This window comes from Loxodonta africana, chromosome 20 (assembly GCF_030014295.1).
Source record: "Loxodonta africana isolate mLoxAfr1 chromosome 20, mLoxAfr1.hap2, whole genome shotgun sequence".
Classification (NCBI taxonomy): Eukaryota; Metazoa; Chordata; class Mammalia; order Proboscidea; family Elephantidae; genus Loxodonta; species Loxodonta africana.
The window spans coordinates 74,298,026-74,319,683 of record NC_087361.1 but is presented as its reverse complement, the minus strand read 5'-3'; the positions used below and the strand labels follow the sequence as shown (position 1 = coordinate 74,319,683).

The 21,658-nt window shown below is 47.7% G+C and overlaps 1 protein-coding gene across 1 annotated transcript in view; it reads right to left on the bottom strand.

Annotated features, from left to right (window-relative positions):
• Nucleotides 1-21,658, bottom strand: part of CACNA1S (calcium voltage-gated channel subunit alpha1 S) — a 90,036-nt gene that overhangs the window by 43,875 nt on the left and 24,503 nt on the right. The window contains exons 3-12 of the mRNA XM_064273414.1: nt 19,555-19,694; nt 18,012-18,154; nt 17,679-17,831; nt 14,992-15,197; nt 13,226-13,329; nt 11,649-11,794; nt 11,125-11,206; nt 8,864-9,024; nt 1,507-1,732; nt 196-403 (exon numbers count right to left, since the gene is read on the bottom strand). Coding sequence (XP_064129484.1) covers nt 196-403; nt 1,507-1,732; nt 8,864-9,024; nt 11,125-11,206; nt 11,649-11,794; nt 13,226-13,329; nt 14,992-15,197; nt 17,679-17,831; nt 18,012-18,154; nt 19,555-19,694 — 1,569 coding nt within the window. The remainder of the gene's footprint in view (nt 1-195; nt 404-1,506; nt 1,733-8,863; nt 9,025-11,124; nt 11,207-11,648; nt 11,795-13,225; nt 13,330-14,991; nt 15,198-17,678; nt 17,832-18,011; nt 18,155-19,554; nt 19,695-21,658) is intronic.

The window sequence follows — 21,658 nt, the reverse complement described above, 5'->3', positions numbered from 1 at the left end:
GTGGAGAAGACAGATACACAGCTATTACAATGGAGAGATGCACAGGCGATGCACAGCCCAGAGGGGGACATTGAACTAAAGCCAGAGAGTTGGAGAAGGCTTCCTGGAGGAGGTGATGCCACCCTGATTTTGAAGGACAAGACGCAGCATTCAGCAAGCATGGCGGGGGGGGAGGCATGCAGGCCAACAGCCTACCTGGAAGACGCTGATGATGGCTTGGGGGAAGTTGTCGAAGTTGCTGCGCCGCACCTCCACGTCCTCGAAGTCGTACCTGCCCCCAAAGAGCTGCATGCCCAGCAAAGCAAAGATGGTGATGAAGAGGAAGAGCAGCAGCAGCAGGGAGGCAATGGAGCGGACGGAGTTGAGCAGGGATGCGACCAGGTTGCTCAGTGATGTCCAATACCTGAGGGAAGAGGAACAGCAAGGTGGGGGGAGATGAGCCCCTCACACTGCGCTTCATGAAGTCTAGATAGACATTGGAGGAAGACTTGGGACTGATGGATCAGAGGGACAAAGGGCTGCCTGAGGCCTGGAAGGACCCGGATTCATGGCTGCCTCGCCCACTCTTTCCTTTCTCCAGAGCTCTTACCTCTGTTTATAATTTCACATTTGTTAGTGGGACTGTTGATTAGTTTTTGATTAACTTATGGTTCCACCCCCGGACTAAAACTCCATGAGGGTAAGAGTCACTTCTCTCCTGGTACTCCCCTCTCCCCTGTGCCTAGCAGTGCCCAGCTCACACCAAAAAACAAAAAACCCAAACCCGTACCTGTTGAGTTGATTCCAACTCATAGTGATCCTAGAGGATAGAGTAGAACTGCCCCCATAGGGTTTCCAAGGAGCAGCTGGTGGATTCAAACTGCCGAAATCTGGTTAACAACCTGAGCTCTTAACCACTGTACCACCAGGGCCCCGGTTCACACTAACCCGTTGCCATTGAGTCAATTCCAACTCATAGTGACAGTGGTGAAGAGAAGTGGTTGGCTCATCAGTTAAGAGCTTGGCTGCTAAACAAAGGGTTGGCAGTTGGAACCCACCGGCCACTTCCTGGAAACCATATAGGGCAGTTCTACTCTGTCCTACAGGGTCGCTAGGAGTCAGAGTCCACTGGACAGCAACAGGTTTTTGTTTTTTTGTTTTTCTAATGAGTAAACAAATCTCCTGCCACTCTCTCAGTCACATGCAAAATTCCAGGCTTCCCCTTTCATATCCCGTTTGCTTTTCCTCTCCCAGTCTTGCCTTTGTTCTCTTTCCACTGCCCTCTCTCCCCTGTCCTGCCATAAGGCAATAGTAACAGGTGAGAAAGAAAATAGCGAAATGAGGTCAAAGGGGGAGAAGTTATTTCTCTTCTGGAGCATGAAGTTAGTTCAAGGAATGAAAGAAGACTTGGCCCAGGGGCCATCCCTGGACTGGCACAGACCCCAGACCCTGGGAAATGAGACAGGTGAGCAGATCAGGCTGTGGTGTGCGCACAGAACCTGCAGAGCCCCAGCCCGCCGCCCTCACTTGGTGATCTTGAACAGCCTCAGGAGGCGGATGCAGCGAAGCACAGAAATGCCCAGCGGTGTCATGGCGCCCGACTCCACCAGCAGGATCTCTAGGATGCCGCTGCACACCACGAAGCAGTCAAAGCGGTTGAAGATGGACATGAAGTACTGGTGTAAGCCCAGCCCATACATCTTCATCAGCATCTCGATGGTGAAGAGAGCCAGTAGCACCCGGTTGGCAACGTCTGTGGGGTTGAAAGAGTCAGCACTACTTCAGCATCACTTTCCTTACCTCTTCCTGCCTTCAACATGTTGCCTTGGCAAACCCCACAACCCAGCATGCCCCTACCAGGTTTCCAAGGTCTCAAAGTCCAGTAAAGCCTGGTAAGTTTTTGCCCTGGAAGGAACACCAATCTAGATTTCTAAAAGGTTGAACCATATCATACTTAACAGTAAGCGAGCTGTGTTACATTTGAGTTTGTTGAGTAGTGTAGGCTCTGCCACTCCCTCATCACTGTATGCCTCCCTATCTCCTGCTAGAAGAGGTGTCCCTCCGTCTAAACAAAACCAGTCTGTTCACCTATGCTTTGGTCCCCCCACCCATTGTCTCAGAAGCCCCAATGTCAACGATCCTTTCTTTCCTGTACATTTAACTTCGTCCTTTCAAATGGATCCTCCCACTGACATTTTAAAATGTCCAACTCTCTCCCCTGTCCTTCTTTAACTCCTGTCCTAGCCCTCTCCTCTGTCACAGCCGAACTTCTTGAAAGAGTTGTCTATATTGCTCTCTTCCTGTCTTCACACCTGGGGTCCTCCATACCCACCTCCTCCACTCACATCTGTCTGAATTCTCCACCAACACAACTCTCTCCAGAGTCATCAATCACCTCCACGTTGCCAAATCCATGGGACATTTTAATCATCATTTTCCTGACCTACCAGCAGCACTAGACACTGTTCCATTCTCTTGTTCTTTCAAACACTCTCTTTCCTTGGCTTCTTTGCCACCACATTCTTCTGGATTTCCTCTACTTCTCCTGCCTCTCCTCAGCACCTTCTGCAGATGCATGCTTTACCCAACCACTGACTGCCGGGCTTGAGCCCCAGCCCTTCTCTTTCCTCACTACGTACAGTAAAAAAAAACCGAAAAAACCATTGCTGTAGAGTCGATGCTGACTCACAGCGACCCTACAGGACAGAGTAGAACTGCCCCACAGGGTTTCCAGGGCTGTGATCTTTACAGGAACAGAACGCCACATCTTTCTGCCATGGAGTAGCTGGTGGGTTCAAAGTGCAGACCTTTCAGTTAGCAGCCAAGCGCTTAACCACTGTGCCACCAGGGCTCCTTACTGTATGCACTGAACCAAATAACTCATTGCCACTGAGTTGATTCCAGCTCAGAGTAGAACTGCCCCATAGGGTTTCCAAGGAGTAGCCGCTGGATTAAAACTGCCAACCTTTTGGTTAACAGCTGAGCTCTTAAGCACTGCACCACCAGGGCTCCACTGTTTACACTATCCACCACCAGGGCTCCACTGTTTACACTATCCACCACGAGGGCTCCACTGTTTACACTATCCACCACCAAGGCTCCACTGTTTACACTATCCCTGGTAATTTAAGACCACACAATTGCTGTCTCTATGCCCATGACTCTCAGCTTTTTTCTTTTTACTTTTAATGAAATAGGTCCTATTATTATCCCCATTTCACATAGGAAGAAATAGAGGTTAAATAACTTGCCTAAGGTCACACAGCTAAGCAAATGGCAGAGTCAGGATTCCAAGCCAAGCTCCAAAACCAAAAAATCCGTTTTGTGGAATAGATTCCAACCAACAGAGACCCCATGTGTGTCAGAGTAGAACTGTGCTCCATAGGGTTTTTGAAGGTTGATTTTTCAAAAGCAGATCACCAGGACTTTCTTCCAAGATGTCTCTGGGTAGATTCGAACCTCCAACCTTTTGGTTAGCAGCTGAGCTTGTAACTCCAAAAAAAAAAAAACCCAAGCCTGTTGCTGTAGAGTCAATTCCGACTCATAGTGACCCTACAGGACAGAGTAGAACTGCCCCATCGGGTTTCCAAGGAGCAGCTGGTGGATTCAAACTGCCGATCTTTTGGTTAGCAGCCAACCTCTTAACCACTGTGCCACCAGGGCTCCAAAGTCTCCTCTTAATCATTATGTGACACCACCTCCTGCTAGGCTCAGAGCGCTGGCTCCTGCCGATGCTTCGCACCCTGGAAGATCACGATGAGAATGCAGTAACAGTTTTTTAGATTATTCCCCAAATCAATACCTGAGCCAATTTTTGTTTTTTCAAGTAAGCCTCAAACTAGGAATAGGGTTGCCAGATAAAATACAGGAGCCCAGCAAACTTTAACTCCCTTGAACCCAACACACAATTCCTTAGCGTAAGTGTTTCCCATTTAATATTTGGGACACACATACTAAAAAACCGTTTGCTAACTGTAGCTCAAATTCAACTGGACATCTGTCTTAGTTATCTAGTGCTGCTATAACAGAAATACCACAAGTGGATGGCTTTAACAAACAGAGGTTTATTCTCTCACAGTCTAGTAGGCTAGAAGTTCGAATTAAGGGTGCCAGTTCCAGGGGAAGGCTTTCTTTCTCTGTCAGTTCTGGAGGAAGGTCCTTGTCATCAATATTCCTCTGGTCTAGGAGCTTCTCAGCACAGGGACCCCAGGTCCAAAGGATGCACTCTGCTCCTGGCACCACTTTCTTGGTGGTATGAGGTTCTTCTATCTCTCTGCTGGCTTCTCTTTTTTACATCTCCAAAGAGATTGACTCAAGATACAACCTAATCTTGGAGATTGAATCCTGCCTCATTAACATAAAAAAAATCCTGCCTCGTTAACATCATACACCCACACACACACACCGGTTGCTGTTGAGTTGATTCCAACTCATAGTGACCCTATAAGACAAGGTAGAACCGCCCCATAGAGTTTCCAAGGAGCCCTTGGTGGATCTTAACTGTCGAACTTTCGGTTAGCAGCCGGAGCTCTTAACCACTATGTCATAGATGTAGGATTTACAACACATAGGAGAATCACATCGGATGACAAAATGGAGAACCACACAGTACTGGGAATCACATTTTGAGGGGACACAATTCAATTCATAACAGCATCCTACATTCCTTCCGCTCTAGACTCTCGGGTTTTGATTCCTCAGCTCAAACCTCTCCTCTGAATCCCAAGCCCATTTTTCCATCTGCCTCTTGGACATCTCTGTTTGGATGTCTCAAAGACACCTCAAATTCAACATGCCCGAGACCAAGTTGATGACACTGTCCACCCCCCCAGCCCTCCCCCCGACCCCAGTGCCTAGTCATTGACCATCTTCCTCATTTCAGTAAGTGGGACTACCACCCGTTTGTCTGCATAGGCCAGAAACCTCAGATTCACCTTTGACCCGTCTTGGAGGGTAGTGTCTACGTTTTGTCGACATTTGGTCATTGATAAGGGCACATTTAAGGAGTTCTCCAGACAGACTGACTGCAATGAATGAAGGAAGAGATGGATACAGCTGATCTGTAGTTTCATTTCCTATCTTCTTCCCATAGAAAAAAAGTCTTTATTCTATTTATTTTTATCTTTTATCTCCTTCATCATTTTAAACGTAGTCTCTTTTATACGGTTCTATTATATTTATTATATTGGGTTTCTGGGGATGCTAGCTCCTGTTGGTTGTGCCTTATTTGGTTTGCAATGTTTTTTATTTTGAGTTCATCTTTAGGAACCACTTTTCCTTGCAGGAATTCTGTATGCCTTGGGTTGAGAAGCCTCCTTAAAGAGTGGCTTGTGTTTGCTTCTGTTGGGCAGCCTAGGCATTTCACTTTCCTGAGACTAGTTTTTATGTTACTATCTTGACTTAGGAGCCCTGGTGGTGAAGTGGTTAAGTGCTTGGCTGCTAACCAAAGGTCAGTGGTTCAAACCCCTCAGGGGTTCCTAGGGAGAAAGATGCGGCATTATGCTTCCATAAAGATTTACAGCCTTTGAAACCCTATAGGGCAGTTCTGCTCTGTCCTACAGGGTTACTATGAGTCAGAATTGACTTGACAGCAGTGGTTTTGATTTTTGGTTAGGATTCCTGCACCATGAAGGGTATTTCGAATTGAACCCCATATCCATACAGGATATAGCCTGGGATTTTGATTTTTCACTTGAAATATTTTTCTTTCCTCCCAGAGCCTCCAGCAGGGATAAACTTCTAAGCTCCTTCCTCAGCTCTGTGGGCAGTGAGACTTTTGTCTCCCTTATGCAGGGGGCAGGCCTCCCAGAGTCCTGGCTCTACACAGGACATCTGTTACAGCTCCCTCACCTCATGCAGCCCAGGGCCCTGTCTCCTGAACCTGCATAGGCTTTAAGGGCCCAAACCCCACCCCTTAGAGTCTAGGCCTAGGTCTAAAAATGTCCCTGGAAGTCAGCTCATGAACTCACCACTCTAGCTTTGGGTAGCCTTTTTGTTTATGTCAACCAGAGGCTTCCTCATCTTTCTTTGAAATATTGTTATTTTAATTTTTGCAGCATTGCTAGATGTTTGGAGGGGCATTTGGTTCGGACCACATGTTTTTGGGACTGGTTCTCCTTTTCTCTTAACCTACTCCTTGTCACATGGTCCCTAAGTGGTGCGAACTATCTACGCTCAACTACTAAGCTAAAGGTTGGCAGTACAAACCTACCCAGCAGTACTGCGGAAGAAAAGGCCTGGCTCGTGTGCTTCTGTTAAGATTACAGACAATAAAACCCTATGGAACAGTTCTACTGTGTAACACATGGGGTCACTATGAGTTTGAATTGACTCAACGGCAAGTAACAACAACACCTCCTCGTCACAGTCCAGAGCTCCACACCCAGGGAGGCATCTACTACCTAGATGAGGCTGACTGGTTTGTCTCCTACCAAGACTGATCTTTCAAAAACTCCAGTCTGATTATGTTATATCCCTACTTATAACTTTTCATAGTCTTCCCATTGCCTAAAGTTCAACGTCCCAACACTTAAGTATATAAGGCCCCCTATGAAGCCCTGGGGAAACCCTGGTGGCAGAGTGGTTAAGTGCTACAGCTGCTAACGAAAAGGTCCACAGTTTGAATCTGCCAGGTGCTCCGTGGAAACTCTACAGGGCAGTACTACTCTGTCCTATAGGGTCGCTATGAGTTGGAATAGACTCGACAGCAGTGGGTTAGTGGGTATGGAGCCTTCATGGCACAATGGCTAAGCATTTGGCTGCTAACCAAAAAGCCAGCAGTTTGAGTCCCCCAGCAGCTCCTTGGAAACCATATGGGGCGGTTCTACTCTGTCCTAAAGGATCGCTATGAGTTGGAATCGACTTGACAGCAATGGGTTTGGTTTTCTGGGTTTTTTTTTATGAGCAAATACGTTTCTTGCCACTCTCTTGGTCCCATGCAAAATTCCAGTCAAATCAAATTTTGCATGGCTTCCTGAATTCGCCATACTGTTCTCTATCTTCATATTTTCGCACATGAAACTCCTTCTGCTGGAATTCCTTCCTCCATTTGATTGCTTGGTGTTTGTCTACTTAAGACTCATGAGCTCCGACATCTCCTCCTCTGGGATCCTCCTCTTGCTACCTTATATTTACCTTTATCATTGCCCTGTTGTTGTTGTTAGGTGCCAGCAAGTCAATTTTTGACTCACAGCCGCCGCATGTGACAAAGCAGAACTGTCCTATAGGGTTTTCTAGGCTGTAATCTTTATGCGAGCAGGTCACCAGGTCTTTCTCCCACGGAGCTGCTGGGTGGGCTTAACCACCACCATTTCATTTTGCAGCCAAGTGCTTAACCATTGCACCACCAGCACTCCTTGTCATTGCCCTACCTATATTGAATTAAGAGTATTTATTTATTAACAGCTTTCTTCTCCTGTATATAATACATTAATTTTCTCTGTATCTCCAGTTCCTTTTCTATACCTTACATATAGTATGTACTTGTTATGGATTGAATCGTGTCCCCAAAAATACATCTATCAGTATGGCTAGGCCATGATTCCCAGTATTGTGTGATTGTCTACCATTTTGTCATCTGATGTGATTTTCCCATCTCTATTATGATGTTAATGAGATGGGATTAGTGGCAGTTATTGTAATGAGGCAGGACTCAATCTACAAGATTAGATTGTGTTTTAAGCCAATCTCTTTTGAGATATAAAAGGGAGAAGTGAGCAGAGAGACAGGGGGACCCCATACCACCAAGAAAGCAACACTGGGAGCAGAGTGGATCCTTTGGATCTGAGGTTCCTGTGCACAGAAGCCCCTAGACCGGGGAAAATTGATGACAAAGACCTTCCTCCAGAGCCAACAGAGAGAAAAAGCCTTCCCCTGGAGCAGATACCCTGAATTTGGACTTCGAGCCTACTAGGTTGCCAGAGAATAAATTTCTCTTTATTAAAGCCATCCACTTGTGGTATTTCTGTTGTAGCAGCACTAGATAACTAAGACAGTGCTGTACTCAATAAATAGTTGGTGAAAGATTGTTGTTTCTGTAGTAGAATTTGAACCTGGATGCTTAAATAGAATCCTAAATTACTGGTAATATTATGTTCACCACTCCATACCTGCTACCATCAAGTCGATTCCAACTCATAGCAACCCAATATGACAGAGTGGAACTACCCCATAGGGTTTTCAAGGACTGGCTGGTGGATTCAAACTGCTGACTTTTTGGTTAGCAGCTGAGCTCTTAACCACTACGCCACGAGGACTCCAATATTATGTCCAGGAATCTGTAATTGGAATAATCTGCCCAGACATTTGGGCAAGCAGCTGGAGGGTGTCCCAATGTGTTGATGCTATTGTCCCTAGTAATGTCATGGGGGGGGGGTGCAGTCGTAAAATTCTTGCTTTCCATGCTAGAGATTGGGGTTTGGTTCCCAGCCAACGCACCTCATGTACAGCTACCACCCATCTGTGAGTGGAGGTTTGCATTTTGCTCTGATGCTCAACAGGTTTCAGTGGAATGTCCAGACTAAGATGGACTAGGAAGAAAGGCCTGGCTATCTACTTCCAAAAAATCAGCCAGTGAAAACTCTATGGATCACAATGGTCCAATCCTATTGTGCGTGAGGTGGTCATGAGTTGGGGGCCAACTCGATGGCAGCTAACAACAATGTCATGAGGAGGAAAGTTGAATGTGTCATTTTGTCTTTTAGGGTCCCCATTTTTCCAGTGTAATAGGAAGGGTTGGACCATAAGATCCGGCCCCAGCAGTTTGTAATTGCTAGAAAATGATGTCAAGATCTAATTGACTTCTTCTGCAAAACCTGCAATTCCACTGGCTGCCTTTGGCATCAAGCCATCTCTGCCCTCTCTCTTCCTTCTGTTCTCGTCTCACCTTGCAAATAGGTCAAATATAGGGGCTGGTTATGGTGCTCTGAGGCGATGGACAGGGTGTTGAGGGCAACGATCAGGATCACCAGCCAATAGAAGACCCTGGACTTCACCACATCATGGCACTTCCAGCGTAAGATGCGGTTCCAGCGCCTCCAGTGTCGGCTGCAGGGAGGAGAGAGAGGAGGATGGAGGTGAGGGGCCCCGTACCTAAGCCCCACTGTCCCACTGCTGCTTTCAGATAAAGCTCTGCCATGCTTTGTCTGATCAGTCGCTCTCCTCTCAGCCACAGGAGGTGAGCTAAGGGCAGGCAGGAGCCAGACAGATTTAAAATCGTGCCTCTTACTAGCAAAGTTCTTCATCTTTCAAAGGTTGATGCCAATCTCCGAGAGAATTAAATGAGATGATGCAAGCAGGATGCTTAGCACAGAGCCTAGCATAAATTAAGTGCTCCATACGTTTTGATTTTTAACTAAAACAACACTGTGATACTGCATTTTACCCGTTAGAAAGGCAATGTTTTAAAAAATTAAAATCTGGAGTTGGGGAGAGTGGAAGGAAGGGCACTTCCACTCTTTTTGGAGAACAGTTGGGCCGTGCTTACCAGTTTAAAATCTATGTACCCTTTGACCCAGCAATTCCATTTCCAGAAATCTCTCTAGCAGAAATGTTCACACTTACGCACAACCAGTTACATGCAAGGATGTTCCCTGTGGCACTGTGTGTATTGCAAAAATTGAAAAAATTCATTAAATAAATTATGGCATATTCGTACTCTGCAATCGTTTACATCCAATCAAAGAAGATATATATATATGTTGTCCTCAGTAGGTATTTTTGAGTGAGAAATGAAAGTCACTAAATAGTGTATATATCGTATTTATTTATTCAACAAATATTTGATAGTACCTCGCATGCGTTGAGCACTGTCCTAGGTTCTGTAGTGATAGGAATTTAATATAAATAACCCCACTATGTGAAGAACAAACAGATCTGTCTTGGAAGAAGTACAGCCAGAATGCTCCTTTGAGGCAAGGATGGCAAGACTTCATCTCACATACTTTGGACGTGTTATCAGGAGGGACCAGTCCCTGAAGAAGGACACCATGGTTGGTAAAGTAGAGAGCAAAAAAGAGGAAGACCCTCAATGAGGTGGACTAACACAGTCGCTGCAACAACTGGCTGAAGCATAACAAGACCATGAGGATGGCATAGGACCAGGAAGTGTTTCGTTCTGTTATACTCAGGGTCGCTGTGGAGTCGGAACCAACTCCACGGCACCTAACAGCAACCACCCCATTATGTAAAAACAAACAAAACAAAGTCCTCTGTGTGTGTGTGTGTGTGAGAGAGAGAGAGATTGAGAGAAAGAACTAGAGAGAGAAAGAGATATATAAAAATGTAGAACTGGTCTTAACCAAAGCCTATTGCCATTGAGTCAATTCTGTCCCCACAGAGTGTCCCAGGCTGTCATCCTCACAGAAGCAGACTGCCACGTCTGTCTCCCGCAGACTGCCTGGTGGGTCTGAACCACCAACCTTTCACTCAGTAGTTGAGCACTTAACCATTGTGCCATCAGGGCTCCTTAGAAATGGTTTTAGAGGGATACAAAGCTAACCATTACCATGGTTACCTCTTTGGAGAGCAATGGGGACCTTCACCTTGTCTTTAATATTTTTTTTTATTTGATTCTTTAAAATCACAATTATGTATGATATTTATTATGTGATAAATATTATGTGATACTTTAAAATCACAATTAGCATGAATATGTAAAAGGAAACAACCAAACAAACCTCCCTTTTAGACAAAGACAAGAAAGCTCATAGTGTCACTTTGTGTCCTGACATCTGAGCATGGCCAACCTGTTCCTGAAAAGCTCACGGTGCTGCCTCTTTGCACTGCACATCTTCTCCCTTCCCTGGTGGAGCTTTCCAAGACTGATGGCCTCACCTCAGCTCCGCCCTGTCCCAGCTGACATGGCAGCAAATGTGCTCGCTGCCCGCCCCCACGTTCCTTCCTCACATGCCCTATGAACATAAATAGGTCATCAGCTCTGCCCTCTCTGATCACATGTCCCCTGAGGATCTGGTCACCTCAGAGCCTGTCAAAGCAAGAATTGGCCCTGTTTTCTGAGAAAGGTCACCTTTTCAAGGGATCAAGAAAGTGACTCTAAAGCTACCAAGGGAAAAGGAAACTGGTTCTAACAGCACCGTCTCAGGGGGCTGGGGCTGGGAGCCCACTGGGAGCTGGACAGATACTCACACAAACTGGATGATTTTGTTCAAGCCCTCAATTTCATACAGGCTCTCTGTGTCGGAGCCACCTTCAACCAAAGACAGCTTCCCTGGGGATAAAAAAAAAGGAGAGAGAAAGTTGGCCGGCCTTCTGGCACACCTGGGCTGGGCACACTGACAGAGAGACACCTGTGATAGTGGGCTGAGGTGGGCTCAGATCCCTCTGTGCTCTCCGGAGATCCAGATTCCCGAGAGCCAAGAGCCCACCTCTGAGGGGAGGGCAGTTATGGATGGGCGGCATGGTAGTATGGGAAAAGCCCTGGGCTCCGTGTCAGGACACCTGGATTCTCCCATTTTGAGGTGTAAGGCTTTGGGTAAGTCACTCAGCTCTAAGGGTCTTAGTATATCTGCACAATGGCAACAGAGGCCTGTTCGATGGCCCTCCAGGCTTGCTGGAGGGTTAAATGAGCTGGTGGGTCTCTATGGGGACAGACTGTAAGGTGTAGCTCAGCTGTGGGGAGGGGAAGCAGACCTTGGCCTTTAGATCCAAACCTTCTCTTAAATCCTCCACGTCCATGACCTCGCCCTGCGTAATCCAGCTCATGTAGCCTCGAAGGTCCTCCTCCAGCTGCTGCTTCTCCCGGAGCTTCTGGAAGGTTCCCCTGGATTTGGCCTTCTCCCGCTCCTTGGTGAATTCCCTGAAATGGAAGGGGGTGGGGGGGAGGAATAGGGAGCAGAAAAGGGGAGGAGAGGAGAAGATAGAAGGGGAATTCCCACCCCGAGGGTCAGTGAGGGATCTTTGGACCAGCAGAGGGCAACCCTTGGCCACCAGGCAGTGCTGAGGAGATGGCCCTGAGAGGCCAGGAGGGATCTGCTCCCAGGACCTGTCACAAGGCCTCTCAGCACTTCAGCACCACCCAGAGCCTATGCCCTTACAGGGTACGGTCTAGGCAGGGGCTCTTGGCTGTTCTGTGCCGTGGATCCTGGGGTGGTCCAGGGAAGCTGATGGATCCCTTTTGAGAATAATGTTTTCAAATACACAAAATAAAATCGTAGCCTTAACAAAGGGAACCAAGTATATGAAAATACAGCTATCAAGATATTTTAAAAAGTGATATAATAATACATGTGTTTTTTAGTAATTCATTAATTAACAAGATCGAGTTGCAGGTCTAATAACTATCGTAATTTCAAACTAGTAATGAGTGTAAATAATATTTGCAACAGCCGCAGCCAGCAGTCGCGGAGCGATTTAAATCTAGGCAGTCTGGCTCCAGGCACTTGAGCTTAGCCGGACGGATATACTGCGTCTTATGCCAACCGCCTGCTTGTGCACATCCATTGATAGGAGGTTGGGGTCTGGGGAAGGGGTTTCACTCAGAAAGAGTGCAAATGCAGAGAGCGGGGAAGGCTTGAGGAGGGGAAGAGAGAAAATTTAAAAAACGGGGGGTCCCTGCCTGTATCTCGTATCTCTTCCTTGCTAACCAGAAAGAGCCCTCTGACTCAAAACCTCTCTCAAAAAAAAAAAAAAAAAAACCCAGCGCAGTCCAGTCGATTCCGACTCATAGCAACCCTAGAGGACAGAGTAGAACCGCCCCATATGGTTTCCAAGGAGCGTCTGGCGGATTTGAACTGCCGACCCTTTTGGTTCGCAGCCGTAGCACTTAATTAACCACTACACCACGAGGGTTTCCCCCTCTGGCTCAGTTGGGGTTAACTGGAACCAGAGATGAGCGGAAGCTCTAACCCATACCTCCTTGCTAGGGCATAACTACGGTATGGCAGGGAGGGCGTGCGCCCTGGGCGCTGCTTGAGGTGGGCCCCAAGGAGAAGTTTTCATTGATCATCGCAGTTTCCATCGCCAGCTGTGAGAGATCCTTCGGTAATTTAAAACTAATCACTACAGGTTTTATTTTCTGTAGATGGGCCCCTGCCTCCCTGGCCTCCTCCTCCCTTCCTTCTTCTCCACGCTTCTGCTCTCCCTCTGTCTTCCCCGCCCCTGCTCCTCCTCCTACCCCTTGTTCTCCTCATTCTTCTCCGCTTGGTCTTCTCCTTCTTCGTCCCCTTTCTCCCTCCCCCTTCCCCCTCTTTCCTCCCACACCTTCTCCCCTCCCCTCCAGCTGCCTTACCCACTTAGAATACCCAGCACCAGGTTGAGAATGAAGAAGGAGCCCAGCAGAATGAGGGTGAGAAAGTAGATCCAGGGCCACTCGTTCCCGATGGCATCATTGACCTGGCCAGGACAAATGTGTGAGTTCCTGCCCTCTGGCTTGAGGGCTTAAGTCCTCTTCCCCAAAGTCTGCCCACTCAACCCCACCCAACCCTGGAGCGCCAGGAGAGCAGACATCTGGGCCTATAGAGGCGGCTTTTCTAGCCTGAGGACCACAGAACCGGAGCTGAAAGGACCTCCTCAGGGGGCCTTGCTGTCTACCTGGCCCAGGCAAGACTGACCAGCTTTTCCCTCCAACCAAGGGCACCTCCCATCTGCCTCCTGACTTAACTCCCTCATGGCCACCATCTCAATTTACAGCCAAGATTTCTCAAAATAGAAGAAACACTAAAAAACTTCGGGCTGAGGTTCCAACTCCTTCATGGACAATTTCTGTGTTCCTAGACGAGTTACCTGACATTTCTTAGCATTATCCCCATCTGTAGGAGCCCTGGTTGCACGCTGGTTAAGGCACTCAGCTGCTAACTGAAAGGTCAGCAGTTCGAACCTACCAACTGCTCCAAGGGAGAAATTTGTGGCAGTCTGCTTCTGTAAAGATTACAGCCTTGGAAACCCTGAGGGGCAGCTCTACCCTGTCCTATCATGTCACTTTGAGTCAGAATCGACTCAACAGCAGTGGGTTTGGTTTGGCTTCTCCCATCTGTCTAACGGGGTAATGATACGTGCGCTCTCTCTTCACAGGCTTGTAACAGAGGTGGCATAACACATGTGACAGCCCTTTGAAATATGTAATTATTTGCTCACCTAATATGAGTTTACAAAAAATGATCACACTAATCCTGACAGTTTAACAATCCCCCATACCCCACCCCAGAGGCAGTATCACATCATAGCGAAGATATTCAGGGATTGGAGCCATATGGATCTGTGTCCAGTTCTTGGCTGTTGCTTACTGGGCCCATAACCTTGGGCAAGTTACTTAACTGTCTTTGAGCCTCAGTTTCCTTATCTGTAAAGTGGGGAAAATGCCTTCTTCCATTGTTGGAAGATTAAATAAACACCAAATAAATAATATACTACAACAAGAAATCTCTTATATACATGCCAGGCAGGCGTCCTTGGGTGATGCAAATGATTAACGCACTTGGCTGCTAACCAAAAGGTTGGAGGTTCAACTCTATCCCGAGGCACCATGGAAAAAAGGCCTGACGACCTACTTCTGAAAAATCGGCCATTGAAAATCTTATGGAGCACAGTTCTACTCTGCCACACATGGGGTCGCCATGAGTTGGAGTCGACTGGAAGACAACCAGTATGTGTTGTAAATCAGTTTATCCTTTCGTTAACCCCATGATGTAGACAGTAGTTTTATGCTTATTTTACAGATGAGGAAACTGATAGCCTATAATATTTACATACGAAAGCAGCCGTGCCCAGAGGCAGTGAGAGAGACTCAAAAGGCCCTTCATCACAGAAGGGGCCTGAGATTCTAGGCCACCAGGAAAGAGCCACTCACAGCCAGGCTTAGGGAAAAGTTAGGAGTTGAGATCAGAGCCCACAGAGCTTCAGGTTTCCATTCCTCACCCCTCTCGGTCCTATACAGACAGAGTGACGTGGGACTGCCCCAGAGGATGCTGGGACACGTGCCTTAGGGCCAGGGTGGCCCAGGCAAGCCCTCCTCTGTGGTGAGAGGAGACGTTCTGCCAGGCATGGGCCCTGACCCACCCAGTAAAGCACATCGGTCCACCCCTCCATGGTGATGCACTGGTACACGGTGAGCATGGAGAAGCCAAAGTTGTCGAAGTGGGTGATGCCGTGGTTGGGTCCTGGCCAGCTGCCCCGGCACTCGCTGCCGTTGATGGTACACCGGCGCCCCAAGCCCGACCTGGAGCAGGGCGAGGGCTTCTCATTCTCTACTGTGGCCATGATATCTGCAGGTGGAGGGGGCATATACATCAGACAGTAGTAATGGGTGGACAGTAACGAGGGAAACGGTGTCGACAGCAGTTTAAAATGATCGAGTAATAGGTCTAAGACACAGTCTGCTGAAAATGCAAAGGACTGCTTCCTATGGAGCATAGGGAGAGAGATGAAGAACAACGCTTGGGGCCGAAGACCCAGCAATGGAGAGCTACCTGCAGCAGTAATCTTAGCCCTGGGGCCTCATTAGAGGGTCTATTTCTAGGGTGCATTGTCCTGTGAAGTGCCACCTATGAAGCAGGAGTTATGAGAGTGTCATTTGTACCTCAGAGCTTTAAAAAAGGAAGCAGCTGCCTGGCAGGGCCCAGGGAGGTGGGGGGGTGGGGGGAGAGGGAGGGGAAGATGCCTACAGGTTGGGACTTGAGAGTTCTGTCTGGGAAGCCAAAATGCAGATGTTCAAATGGTCCTGGGGCCACCTCTACAAGACGTGCAGCTTCAGGGGCAGGGGTCTGCTCTCAGGAGAGCTCCTCAACAGGCCTTGGCCTGTGTTCCTCTTTGTTCCCCTGCATGGTGCTTTTATTGCTTCTAAAAGCCCATGATTTGATGACATCCTGGATCCCCTTTTATCTTAGGATGTTTCACAGTCTCCTTTTGTGTTCAGAGATTAGGGTAGTCACCAGAACGGGGATGCCCTCCCTTACCTATAGTTCCCATGCAGGCTTTATCCTCTGAAGACGGGTGTGGGGAGGAGGACATTGATGAGGTCCTGAGCAGGCTCTCTAACACCATGAAGTCAGGTTGCCCTGATCCAAGAGGGCATCTGAGCACTGCTGGTCAGCACTCATCCAAAACTCATGAGAACCCCAGGGGAGACCTCCAAACTTGACATGAAGGTTGTGATAGAAAGTCCTCTCCTATCTGTCCTGATAATGTTTATTGTGGGATATAGGTTGTTACGGTGACAGAAGGAGATTGAAATGGGAGGGGATAGGAAGGTAACCACTGAAAGCATTGTCAGAGTGGGTTACTCACTTGAGTTTGGAACCCGTTTTGACTGTCCCCTTGTTGTCAGTGGACATGATGAGTGGAACCTCCTGAGACCCTACAGGTCAAGGTGGTCTCTGCTCCCTGTGTTACTCTGGTGAGTCACTTGCCGTGGTTGTGGGGGAAGGGCTTGTCCTAACAGGTCACCCCTTTCTTGTGCCAAGTACAATTCCCTGTGTAGACCCCAATGTAAGTAAGGCTCGGGATAAATATTGAGTCCAGATACCAACAAGCTGCTATTAGTTTAGAGCAGCAGTTCTCAAAGTGTGGAACCTGAGAACTCTTCAGGGTGCCCACCTAGTCAAAGCTACTTTCATAACAATGTTGTTGTTAGGCACGGTTGAGTCGATTCCAACTCATAGCAATCCCATGTGATGGAGTAGAACTACTCCATAAGGTTTCCCAGGTTGCAATCTTTACGGGAACAGATCCCCAGATCTTTCTCCTGCAGAGCCACTGGGTGGGTTTGAACTACTAACCTTTTGGTTAGCAGCTGAGCACTTAACCATTGGCACTACCAGGGCTCCTTATACTAAGATGTTATTTGCCTTTTTGTCTCTCATTCTTTCAACAGTGCACAGTAGAGCTTTCCAGAAGCTGCATGACATGTGATATCGCAACAGTGTGAATGCAGAAGCAGATGTGAGAACCCAGCAGTCTTCTATTAAGCCAGACATTAAAGAGATTTACAAAAAAAGTTCTTCTCACTATTATTTTGGGGGTGGGGCTGGAAAATATGGTTTTTTTCATAAAATTATATTATTCATGTTCATATGCTATGGGATTATTATTATTCTTTTAAAATGAATTAATAAATACATTTTCTCAGTTTTCATTTCTAGTACAGTAAATATCAACAGAGAAAACAGAAGCTCTTTGGAGTCCTCGATAATTTGTAACAGTGAAATGGTCTTGAGACCAAAAAGTTTGAGAACTTCTTGTTTTTAGGAAGTTTAGCTCAGTTGCACCTGGGCCTCAATGTAGGTTGTCTCTGATGATCCTACAAATGACCCCTTCAGTCTTGGGTGTTTTCGTGAGGTCCCGTTCTGACGCTACTCTGTGGGTTCCTGCTCTGAGGGGCTGCTCAGACTAAAGTTAAACTATGGCTAGAAGGGAAAATGAAAACAGAATTCAGGCTTATCCTGAACCCCCATCTCAATCCACAACTAGCCCAGAAAGCCCAGAGGATACCACGTTTTAGGGGCAGGGGAGCTTCAGAACAAACTATGTCCCAAACCCCTGCCCACTTCCCTTGGTCAATGCCCCTGGTAGGGTTGCACTTCCTACAGTTTCTCTTTGTCCAGGAGAAACCCATTCCCGAGGTCCACAGGTATGGAAAGCCCTGTTGCTTATGGCCTAGCCCTGGTGCTTTTTCACTGGCCCTGGGTGGCTTCTCATTTAAAGTTGTCCTAGGGCCTCTTCCACCTCCCAGTCCGTGGGGAGCTTACCTGTTCCAATGAAGTAGCAGGTCTTGTGCATCTTGCCCTTGAAAAGTTCCAACCCAATGATGGCATAGATGATGAGCATGAAGAGAACAAGCAGGGCAATGTGGAACAGGGGGAGCATGGCCTGGAAGATGGAGTTGAGGACCACCTGCAGGCCTACAGTGGGTGGGGCAAGGGGAAGAAAAGAGGAGTCATCTCCCCTCTTGATCTTATGCCCCCCCCCATATATCCTGGGAAGCCTCTGGGACGCCAAGGTAGGAGGGGAACCCAGAACTGGGGACAAGGAAATAGGATGGGATAGGAGGAAGGGGGTTTGTAGAGGGCACTGCCACCCACTGGGCACCCCCGACACCAGCCGGAGGGGTCTGAGCACACGGAAGGCTCTCAGGGCCTTGACGTCCAAGCCAGCTCCTTTGCTGCCCAAAGGGGTTGTGTTGCTTTGGATGACGTTAACCTGCTCCAGAATCACAGTGAAGACCCTACGGTGGAAAAGAGGGTGAGAAGGGGCCCAGTGGTCAGATAAGCCACTGCACAGTGGCCTGGGACCCTGAGCTTTGGGTCCCACTATGCACAGGGGGCCTATGGAAAGGCCTAAGAGAGAGATGGCAAATACAGTTCATTAATGGCTAATCATGATGATTTGGTAACAGCTGTCTAGGGTATTTTATTAAAAAGAATTGTGAAGCCAAGTTCAGACCCAGTGAGGAGTATTATGATTCGTGATGTCTACTCTGGGTGTTGAAGTGATGGGTACGTGCGTCAGGTATTTGCAGTCCCTAGACTTGGGGCTGAATACACCCATAGTGGACTGAAGATTACCAGCAAGCCCCTCACTCAGTGGTGACCCACAGAAGAAAACCCAAAGCTAGGTTTTCCTCTGGAATTTTCCTCACACTGCACATCCTGATAAGATGTCCTTTTATTTGTTTTCCCGTTCACCTCTTTCTCTTCCTCTCTCAACTTACTCAATTTCCATTATCCTTTGAAATCCACCTTGAATCTTCCTCCTCTATGACCGTCTTCTGACAACTGAACCCCTTGGGACACGTTATCATGTGAAACAATGATACACGATGTGGTATTGTTTACCGACATCCTATTATTCTGTAAACAATTGTCTTGGCTACAACAAGGGCGGTTCATTAAGGGCAGTGGCTGAGTCACAGAATTCTTCTATTTTCTCCATTGTGGCTAAAGCAGTATTGGACAATTAGCACAGGTTCAAAATAATATTCGTTGAATTGAATGACAGAATAGTGGTTAAGCTCACAGTCTCTGAAGCTAAACTGTGTTGGTTTGAATACTGCCATTGCTGTGTTGCCTTGAGTAAGTTGGTTGACTTCTCCACGCCTTGGTCTCCTTATCCAGAAAATGGAGACACTAAGAAGATTGCTGTGAGGATTAACTGAGAAGTCAGATGTAAAGCAATAAATGTAAAGTAACTGCTATAATGATGTGAAAGTAGCTAAGGAGAAAGGAGCTAAACGTCCATTTTTGTAAACCCAAATAACAGGCACTCAGTTTAGGTCCATAGAAGGAATGAATCAATGATAAAGGTTGGGAAGCTTATGAAAATCCAGAAACTGGAGGCCATTAGAACCACCAATATCATTTTCAATTTTAAAATACAATGTGAAAAGAACAAAGGACCTTAAAGTTCCTAGCGGGGGAAGGGCCTGGTGACCTGCCAGGGTAGGAAAATGGTTCACCCTTTCGCTCCTGCCACATTGGCTGCACCCCTGCAGGGGCCAGTCTCTAGCATAGGATGCTCCATGGCAATGGTTAGCACAATGCTGGGGCCTCGTCCTGCCTTTGGGTTGGTTGACCATGGGCACGAAGACCTCAGGAAGCCTTGTATTCCTGCATCCCCAGGCCTCACCCCAGGAAGACAATGATGAAGTCCAGCACGTTCCAGCCGCTGCGCAGGTAGGCATCCTGGTGGAATAGGAAGCCATAGGCGATGATCTTCATGGCAGCTTCAATTGAGAACACGATGAGGAAGAAATACTCAAGCTTCTCCTGTGGGAGCAAAATGAGTCACATCATTCTGGGAGCAAGATTCCAGCACCTTGCTGTCTACCCTGCATAACCATGGGGGCCCATGTGATGACCTACAAGTGCTATCCACTCTTCGTAACCAAGAGGGCCCATACCATGACCTGCCTGTGCTGTCCACTCTGCATAACCATGGGGCCCATATCATGACCTATAATTGCCATATGCTCTGCATATCCATGGGAGCCCACACCATGACCTACCAGCTGCGTCCTTTTGCACAAGCATGGGAGCCCATGCCATAACTTACAAATGCCGTCCACTCTACATAACCATGGAACCCAGTATATGACCTACAAGAACTGTCAACTCTGCCTGACCAAGGAGGCCCACACCATAAGCTACAAGTGCTGCCTACTCCGCATAATCTTGGGGCCCACACCATGACCTACAAGTGCTATTCATTCTGCATAACCATGGGGCCCACAGTGACCTACAAGTGCTGTTCATTCTGCATAACCGTGGGAGCCCACTTTTTGACCTATAAATGCTGTCAACTTAGCATAGCCATTGGGTCCACTCTGTGACCTACAAATGCTGTTCATTCTACATAACATGGGTGCTCACATCATGACTTACAAGTGCTGTCCACTCTGCATAACCAGGGGTGCCCACATCATGACCTGCGTAATCACAGGGGCCACCACTGTGAACTACAAGTCCTGTTCAATCTGCATAACCGTGGGGCCTACACAATTACCTACAAGTGCTGTCCACTCTGCATAACCACAGGCACCCACAACATGTCCTGCATGTGTGGTCCACTCTGCCTAATCATGGGGGTCACACTGTGACCTACGAGTGATGTCTGCTCTGCATAACCAGGGGGCCCACACTGCGACCTACAAATTCCATTCATTCTGCATAACCATGTGGGCCCACACCATGACCTACAAGTGCTGTTCCTTCTGCATAATCACGGGTCCCACACCATGACTTTCAAGTGCTGTCCACTCTACATAACCATGGGGGCCCATGCATGACCTACAAGTTTTGTCCATTCTCCATACCCATGGGGCCTACACCATGACCTACAAGTGCTATACAATCTATATAACCATAGGGCCCACAAGGGGATCTACGAGTACTGTCCACTCTTCATAACCGCGGGGGCCAAAACCCTGACCCACAAGTGCTGTCCATTCTGCATAACCAAGAGAGATTACACCATGACCTACAAGTACTGTTGTCCATTCTGCATATTTATGGGTGCCTACACTGTGACGTACAAGTGTTTTTCATTCTGTATAACCATGAGGGCCTATACCATGATGTACACGTGCTGTCAATTTTGCATAACCATGTGGTCCCACAGCATGACCTTCTTGGGATGTCCACTCTGCATAACCATGGGGGTCCACGCCATGACCTAAAAGGGTTATTCATTTCCTTAACCAGGGGGCCCACTGTGACCTGCAAGTACTGTCCATTCTGCATAACCATACAGCCCACACTATGACCTACAAGTGTTGTTCATTCTGTGTAACCATGGGGCCCACACTGTTCCCGACAAGTGCTGTCCACTCTGCATAACCATGGGGTCACACAATGACCTAAAGGTGCTGTCCATTCGGCATAACCACGGGGCCCACACTGTGACCTACAAGTGCTGTCCACCCTGTAAAACCATGAGGGCCCAAACTGTGACCTACGAGTTCTGTCCACTCTGCATAACCATGCAGGCCACACTGTAACCTACAAGTAATGTCCACTGTATAACCATGAGGTCCACACTATGACCCACTAATGCTGCCAACTCTGCATTTCCAAGGGGACTCACGCTATGAAATGCAAATGCTGTCCAGTCTGCATAATCATGGGGCCCCCGCCGTGACCTACAGTGCTATTCATTCTGAATAACCACGGGAACCACATCATGACCTACCAGTGCTGTCCACTCTGTAAAACCAAGGGAGCCCACACTGTGA